General features: G+C 36.0%; 1 protein-coding gene across 2 annotated transcripts in view; it reads right to left on the bottom strand.

Moving 5' to 3' along the window:
* Window positions 1-1,520: 1,520 nt before the first annotated feature.
* The window catches only part of LOC107602328 (MKL/myocardin-like protein 1), a 51,877-nt gene continuing 44,553 nt past the window's right edge, over window positions 1,521-8,844 (bottom strand). Inside the window, exons 13-20 of one of the 2 annotated variants that reach the window (XM_016294805.1) lie at window positions 8,203-8,739; window positions 6,980-7,119; window positions 6,443-6,482; window positions 6,233-6,349; window positions 5,588-5,737; window positions 3,256-3,336; window positions 2,941-2,998; window positions 1,521-2,835 (exon numbers count right to left, since the gene is read on the bottom strand). In XM_016294805.1, the coding sequence (XP_016150291.1) occupies window positions 2,303-2,835; window positions 2,941-2,998; window positions 3,256-3,336; window positions 5,588-5,737; window positions 6,233-6,349; window positions 6,443-6,482; window positions 6,980-7,119; window positions 8,203-8,739 (1,656 nt within the window). In that variant the 3' untranslated portion in view covers window positions 1,521-2,302. Of the gene's footprint in view, window positions 2,836-2,940; window positions 2,999-3,255; window positions 3,337-5,587; window positions 5,738-6,232; window positions 6,350-6,442; window positions 6,512-6,979; window positions 7,120-8,202; window positions 8,740-8,844 lie in introns of both variants that reach the window. The other variant, XM_016294804.1, reaches the window with a different exon arrangement.

Here is an 8,844-nt window from a genome sequence, read left to right as displayed (position 1 = left end):
TTCCTGAGTACAACATGCAGAAGAACAGAAAAAAATGCACATTAAAGCAATGCATAAAGAAAGTAACAGTAATAATATACAAATGTGTTTGAGGGTCCTTGAAATTTAAATGTTCCTTATTGATTAGATGTGATTATGCCTTGTGTATATCTTAAAATCTTTTATACACTAAGAACTATACATTCAGATCATCTTAGAAACATTCATTATCTCTTTTAGGCTCATATTCCTTTATCAAAACTTCAGCCTACAGACAGAAGTATTGATATAATACAGTGCAGTACATACAGTACGCTGTGTGCTGTGATAGGCATATACAACATTTTAGTTCATATACAGTGCAGAATACATACAGTAAAACATTTAATAATTGCCGTTGAGATCTATAAGATGGATGCAATATTTTTGAAAGGTACAGGCATGTTTGATTTTTAAGAACATTAAATTAAAATGTAATGTAATAAAGTAATTTCCCAGAACTTATACAACATATAGCATGCACAGTTTGATCAAAATATTTAGAATTATTTACTGGATCTAAAAAATATATGAAACAGTAAGACCTCTTTTCAGCTTGCTAAAATGTGCTAAAAATTTGTCTCATACTGTACTTTGGTGATGACAGGTAATATAAACCTGGCAAGGATAAGGAGTAACACAAAGCTATTAATTCGGAGTCATACTCTTAACTGTCGAGCACTCTGGGCATTTTTTGATCTTGTACTATTAACATAGCAATTAAAACTTCATCTGGCAGCTCTCATCAGGTTGCAATGCTAGCAAACGCTAATAAAAACATGGTTTGAATGGCTTGTCTTTCCATATTGAAAAAAATGGCTTAAGTAGAATAGTCCAATTGTTGTTTTATAACTCAATTAAATATTGAATAGCTTACTGACTATACTGACTGTATAGTCATAAAATAATATTTTTGGCACATATACAAAATGTTGAACAGATAATGTTGTAATTAGTAACTGTGGATACACATACCTACTGAGAGTCTCTTGTTTAACAAGGATCTGACTGAATTTAAACAGTGTTAAGTACTAATGATTATTAATAATAATAACAGTAATAACAACAACAAATTATTATTATTATTATATTCATTATTATTAATACCCTTATGCTAAAATGAATGTCAATGCTAAATCTGGCAGCTCTCATCAGGTTGCAATGCTAGCAAACGCTAATAAAAACATGGTTTGAATGGCTTGTCTTTCCATATTGAAAAAAATGGCTTAAGTAGAATAGTCCAATTGTTGTTTTATAACTCAATTAAATATTGAATAGCTTACTGACTATACTGACTGTATAGTCATAAAATAATATTTTTGGCACATATACAAAATGTTGAACAGATAATGTTGTAATTAGTAACTGTGGATACACATACCTACTGAGAGTCTCTTGTTTAACAAGGATCTGACTGAATTTAAACAGTGTTAAGTACTAATGATTATTAATAATAATAACAGTAATAACAACAACAAATTATTATTATTATATTCATTATTATTAATACCCTTATGCTAAAATGAATGTCAATGCTAAAAAAAATGTTACAAAACCAGTTGGCTTATGTTATAAATGTTTTAGCAATATTAGTTCAGTACTATAAATAGTCAAATCCAGGTGTATATTTCAAAGCTATTGAGTTTTTAATAACGAGAATAACGCATAAGTTTACCAGCTATATTTGATAAAGCAGGTACAAATCAGATTTTTTTTTGTTTAATGCTGCACAATCAAATTAAAAGGTGAATTTAATTCAAAAGCTGCACTTAGTGAATGAATTAGCTAAAATTGATGCAAAACCCGGGTTCTTTTTTCGCGAGTCTAGTCTATTCCTTGTTTGTATGCATATTTCCATAAGCACACATACATCGTTTGAAAGACTCCATCATCTAGAAAGCATCTTGTTTTAAGTGTCATTAATATAAGAGCAATTCACAGATTTTAAATAACAAAAAACACAAAAAAATCTTGTTCAAATATCCAAATTTGAAATATTTAGGTAATGTGTTTCAGATGACCAAAAGCACAACAAATTACACCTTCCAGATAAAACCGATATATAGACGGCTCTGTCATATATATGTGTGCTATGAGGGGTGTGAGCGTTTGTGCAAGCAAAGGTGAGGGATAAAGTCCGTCAAAATGAAACATAATCCAAGTTAAATTAGTATTTTGAATATCCATACTTGTCACTGGTGGAAACAAATATAAACCGTACTATGTAAAAGAAGCACACAATAGGCCCTTTCCAAAAATATAGCAGTTTTCAATATCCCATGAACTATAAGCTGGACCAATTGAGATCAGAAGTGTCCAGAAAGTCTGTGGAAAATAAGCTAGAGGACTCGTGTCCATTCATGTGTACCATCCCAGGCCCCTCCCCTCCAGTCCCGCCCATTCCGAGCTCCATCCAATCCATAGGATCAGGGGCGGAGTCTATCAGATCTGAAGGCAAGTGACTGGAAAAACTCATGTCACATGTATCCATTGGGGAACGTGGGTGGTCTAGGATACTCGGTGTGCTGAGCATTTGGTTGTGGAGGTCAACAATTAGCGTCGTTGGTCCTCCTGGCTCCACTCCTAGCAAAGGTTTGCCAGTAGTGCTTTCCAGGAAATCTTCAAGACGCCCCCCTCCTGTGTCACAGTTGCGGTGTGCTTTAATTGAAGGAAGCTGAGGTTCTAAAATTAAAGTTTTGAGGGGCATATCAGGAGGACGGGAAAGACTGAGAGGGGAGGAGCTTGAGGAAAGGGGCGTGTTCGGCCGAAGCCTTTCGAGAACAGGATCAGGAGTGGTTTTGAAATTCTCAGAGATTTCTGTAGGATGCAGGAAACAAAGCATGAGTGCGAGCACCTATACACTTCTCTCATCTAAATTACTTTGAATGACAATAAATATTAAATCAAATCATCAAAAATCACCTCCACGCTGAATTAGGATATCAAACAGGTCGTCAACCTGCTGGTGACAGCCATTCTCCTGCAAGTACATCAACATCATTAGATACGCCAACAACATGGAGAGCTACTGGGTTCTCGTTCAATAATCAGATCTTGGATCTGCTACCCGAAATCCATGAAAACATTCAATAAACAAATATAATTTGTCCAAGTGGTGAAAAATCTAGGATTTCAACACAAATGAATGGCCAGAAACATTAATATGAAAAGAAAACAAGTTAATCTCGCAGAGAAATTCAACAGCAGATGGAAGAGAGGTGGAGGACGAGACAGTACCTGATGACAAAGAGCTATGGGTGAACACAAGGTGGAAGGAGAGAGCAAAGCATGCTGGTCCAAATTCAAACACATCTCCTCCTGACAGACAGATATGGACGCTTATTAAAGGATTTGTTCTGTCATTATTTTCATGGAACACTAACAGATGAATTCTGATTGATTTTCATGCAGTTCATCTCCATAAACAATAGTTGACAGGACAAAAATACGAGTAGCCCATATTATTCAAGCACTATATTCCAAGTCTGAACTCCTGAATAGTAGTAGTCATTTGACCTGTTTTTGTGGTGCTTATTTTATGTTTTTGATGTCTTTGGATATTGACAGACATGGGTCAGCATTGAACAGTGTTGGGGAAAGTTACTTTTAAAAGTAATGCATTACAGTATTGCATTACTCCATAAAAAAAAGTAACTAATTACGTTAGTTACTTTTTATGGAAAGTAATGCGGTATGTTACTTTTGCGTTACTTTTTAAATCTGGACAGGGCATGCTTGTTTCTTTTTAAAATAAAAAAGTTATATTTTTGGCAAATATAAAAGCCTTTTCACACCAAAAGTGAAACAAATGTTTCTCAGGCTCAGGCTGAAGGGAAAGTAAATTTACGTCCGTACAGTAGAATGCAGAAGAAGAAATTTCAACACACTTCAGCAATAAAAAAAAGACACAAATGTTTGTCTAGAGTAATTTTTGCTTATTAGTACGGTTGAACTGGATCATCGAAGGTCAGAAGCAAAGACATTGGTTAATAGAATGGGATTAAATACATAAACGATATTTGTGTTGTTTAACATAATATTCTGAGTTGCATTCTTTTTATTCATTTTAAGGAATACTGAATCTGTGTTGTTGTTTTTTTGTGAGTGAGATGAATTAATGCATATTCATATTTATTTTAGAACTACAGTAACATCTCCTGATTTCTCTCAACATGGGGACAGGAGAGCTGCCAATCAATAAATTGGAAAAAAAAGTAACTTGTGTTACTTATTTGAAAAAGTAACTCGGATATTCTCTTGTAAATTAAAAAGTAATCCTTTACTTTACTAGTTACCTGAAAAAAAGTAATCTGATTACATAACTCGCATTACGTTACCCCCAACACTGCCATTGAACTATATGAAAAAAAACTGCATGAAAGTACTCCTATTGTTCTCCACATGAAAAAATAACAACATAAAATGACAGAACGTGATGGGAAGAAACAGGTATAAAAAAAGAGGTTGGTGAGATAAAATGACATAATGTGATTAAAAAAAAAGAGGAGAGGTTTTAGAGTCAGTTTATGCAGGGTTGGTGTGGATCATGATACCATGCCAAACTATCAAAACGGTTTAACAAGCATTTTGCAATAAAGGTCTTAAGATGTTAGCACAAACAAGCTGCACTCTATTAATATCACAGACCTATATATCCGTACTCCACTAACAGAATCTGAGCCATATAGCAGTCTAGACACAACTCCTATTAGAATTCCTGCCTCGTATGACATAGATTTTGTTATTTAGCTTTAGAAAAGATTCTTGCTGGCCCCAAGACAATCTTTACAGAGAGTACAGACACAAACATAAGCTCAGCTCCAAAACCCTTTTTGTAACTCTTTCCAGCTTTACACAGTCAACAGCTCTTAATCTTAGGTGTTGTGAGATCTCTTTTGCTCGAGGCATGCTTCACATCAGGCAATGCTTCTTGTGAAGAGCAAATTTGTGAGTGCTTTTTGAATGGACTCCAGATTATTCATGACTCCAGTTAGCAAATTTTTTTTCTAGTCTGCACTGCGAATGTTTACGAGGTTTGCTGTGTTCAATAAAGCCTATCATTACTTAAATACACTACCATTTAAATACAGTACCATTAGGGTTCGGTAAGATTAAACTTTTTTTTTTTTAAAAGAAGTCTCCTATGCTCACATTTATTTGATCAAAAATACAGTAAAAATAGTAATATTTCAAAATATTATTACAATTTAAAAGAACAGTTTTTCTTCTATTTGAATGTAATTTAATATTATATATCCAATAATATAAAATAATATTAATATTATTTAAAATATTAATACATTTAATGAATTCCTGAATTTTCAGCATCATTACTCCAGTATTCAGTGTTACATGATCCTTCAGAAATTATTCAAAGAGCCACATTTTTGCAAAAATTCAGTTAAGGGAATATTAAGGGTTCTCATACATTTTTCTGCAACTGTACATGCAATGCTACATTAGAATTAGTTTACAACGATTTACATTACAAGGCACAATAATGTAAACAAAGTCTAGCACACCAGGTTTTGGAATAGATTTTTAGTATGTACACAAACAAAACACTTACGTTGTTGTTGTTGGGAGATGAGGGGATGGGCTCGGTGTCATTCATGGATTCCACTGGAGAGAAGAATGGTTGGATATTGGTTGTTGATGAGATGGATGTACAGCTTGATGATTTGTAATTGGTCGTCACATTTAGGTCTGGCTTTAGTGCCTGTCAAAGTAAAAACATGCATCTCAATTAGTCCCAATGTTAATGGGCTAATAGCTCATGCCTGCAGCCCTTTGAACACCAGTGACAGTGATTAGTCATTAACATTTTAATAAGTGGGTTTAGCAGCCTCATAATTGTGTTCAATGACTTGTCAGGAATAAGTGATGTTGCTTTATACATATCATTAATTTATATGGAGGAAAGATGGCCGTTTTCTCCAAAAGTCCTTTCCTATTAGCTATCATGGAGTCTCAATTAACATTAAGAGCTTAAAGAATGAATGTGGCGATTGAATTAGAAGTAATATCAGCTGTGACTTATCTTTTTCTCCTTTCATTATTTGATCAGACTGACAAAATGTGACATTTTTACCCCAAATCATAAAAAATGTATTCTGTTTTTACACACTATTTAAAAAACAGTCTATAATGTGCAGTATGCAGCAGTATTTCATTCAAAACATCAAAATGTGTAAAAAAGTGGATTTGTACTAACCTTTTTGATTGGCTGTTTCAAAATGACAGTTTGTATGGGCTGTTCAGATTGGTTGTTACCATTAAGCACTTCAGTCACTGATTGGTTGTGTAACATGGTGGGTGCAGACTGCAGTCTCTGAAAATGACATAAACATCAATGATTACATAATAATTGTATAGATTTTGGCAACTCTAAGCACTAAGGCACAAGTTTAATCTGTTTGGCTACTTTGCTCTGGGCGCGGCGGCTTCTGGCAGGTGCCTCTGTGTTTTGATTCGACAGTGTTAGCAGGAACTGGTTGCCATTGCTGTCGGTCACTATGGTGGGGGTGGAGTTTGGGTTCAGTACATCCACTGGGAATGAAGAAACAGGACTTGACTGCTGGTTGGTAAGTGCTTGAGGCAACTGCTGGAAAAATGGAAAAGAAGAAAGGTTAGCAAAAAATGATCCATGATTTTCTATTACAATAAAAGTTCAATGTCTGACTACTGCTGTGCCACAAACATAACCCCAGGAGGCTGCAATATAGTGCTTGGTGTCAGGGGAAAAGTTCAGGGAAAATAGTGTAAAAAATCATCTTCCTTCTAAAAGTACTGTGAAAATACAGTGTCAACCAGGGTTGCCATGTCTGCATAACAAAACCAGCTCAACTGGTACCCAAAACTAGTCCAATCTTTCTGGAGAAAATTACAAATTGCACCAAAATCGCTCAAAAACCAGGGAGTTCTGGGAGGTCAAACCTCCTAAAAAAACAACCCCTGGCATTTTTGATTCGACAGTGTTAGCAGGAACTGGTTGCCATTGCTGTCGGTCACTATGGTGGGGGTGGAGTTTGGGTTCAGTACATCCACTGGGAATGAAGAAACAGGACTTGACTGCTGGTTGGTAAGTGCTTGAGGCAACTGCTGGAAAAATGGAAAAGAAGAAAGGTTAGCAAAAAATGATCCATGATTTTCTATTACAATAAAAGTTCAATGTCTGACTACTGCTGTGCCACAAACATAACCCCAGGAGGCTGCAATATAGTGCTTGGTGTCAGGGGAAAAGTTCAGGGAAAATAGTGTAAAAAATCATCTTCCTTCTAAAAGTACTGTGAAAATACAGTGTCAACCAGGGTTGCCAGGTCTGCATAACAAAACCAGCTCAACTGGTACCCAAAACTAGTCCAATCTTTCTGGAGAAAATTACAAATTGCACCAAAATCGCTCAAAAACCAGGGAGTTCTGGGAGGTCAAACCTCCTAAAAAAACAACAGTATAAAAACCACAAGCTTGGGAACACTGGTGTCTTAATTTTTTACTTAATTTTTATAGTATCTCTACAATCTTTTCATTTAAAAATTCTGTAATTTTGTTACATGCTTTTGTCATTTTATTAGCTTTTCTTTTTTTATGACTTATTCATTTTTTATTCTTATTATTCTTTGTTTAGTTTTGATTTATTTTTGTGTAAAATTTAATCTAAGTTTTTTCTTTCATTTAAAGCTGCAGTCCGTAACTTTTTTGTGTTCAAAATTTATATAATAAGCGAGTACACCATGAATCCATTTTCCAAACCGTGTTTTTGGCTTGCCCTGAAACACTACGGTACACCTATAATAAGTGTTTATATTCGGACTATTTAGACTGGTTTGGGTAGGTACCGCTGCGGAGTAGCCCAGTACCTGCGTGATTCACCATAGACATAAACAGAGAGATGTAGCTCCGGCAACAATGTTCTTCCGCAAGACGCATGCAGTTCTGTTTATTAACCTCTAGAGCACCAAAAGTGCAGCTTTAATTTAATTTAAATGTTTCGTTTTAGTTTTAGCGGTAGTTACCCTAGTTCATACTTTGAGAAGCTGGGTCCTTCGTAAAGGGATCACGACTTAAAGCAGGAATCACTGTGTAGTTTTGGAACTGTTCTTTTAATTACTCTAATTAGATGACAATTAATCATATGATTCATTTCAAAAAGGAAATTGCATGCCGTGGAAATTTCGTACTGACTTGTTTTTGTTGGTTGTGCTGTTGTTTTTGTGTCTTCCTCTTCCTCTGATGTGCTTGTCGCTGTAGGTTGCGCTGATTCTGTTGCATTATGAGCTGCTGTTGCCTTTCCTGCTCCAGCTCTATTACAGCCACCATCCTTTGCTGCTGCAACTGCGTCTGCGGGAAATACTCTGTCACCATCTCGCTGTCTTCAATCACCTCTATGACCTCTTCCTTTATGGTCGCCCTGACCGCCTCCATAGTGAAACCAGGAAGTTCATCTTTCAGTCGGACCGGCAGGCTCACCTGTTTGCCCTCCAGCTGCGAGCGCAGAGATTCGACCAGCTGTTGCTTCTGCAGCAGCATGCGTGTGAGCTCCTGAATGCGCCGGTCCTTCTCCTGCAGCATCTGGTCCTTGTCTATAGGGGGCGCTGCAGACTGGGACACCAAACAGCAGGAGGACTGAAACGTCCGGCTGCCGGGCTCCTCTTTAATGCAGATCGTGGAGGGGATAGGAGGAGAAGGTTGCAAGGAGAGCTGTGTAAGAGGAGAGGTCACCTGGAAGGGACAGGAATGGCAAATACATAAATATTAAGAGCTATTCAGAGTACTTGAAACTCTTTGCGAAAACAGTTACAGTATATATGTGTATAAATGTAATAA

Source organism: Sinocyclocheilus grahami, unplaced genomic scaffold (assembly GCF_001515645.1).
Source record: "Sinocyclocheilus grahami isolate Dianchi unplaced genomic scaffold, SAMN03320097.WGS_v1.1 scaffold324.1, whole genome shotgun sequence".
NCBI lineage: Eukaryota > Metazoa > Chordata > Actinopteri > Cypriniformes > Cyprinidae > Sinocyclocheilus > Sinocyclocheilus grahami.
Note: the sequence above shows the minus strand (reverse complement) of the source record. Positions and strands in the feature narration are given on the sequence as shown.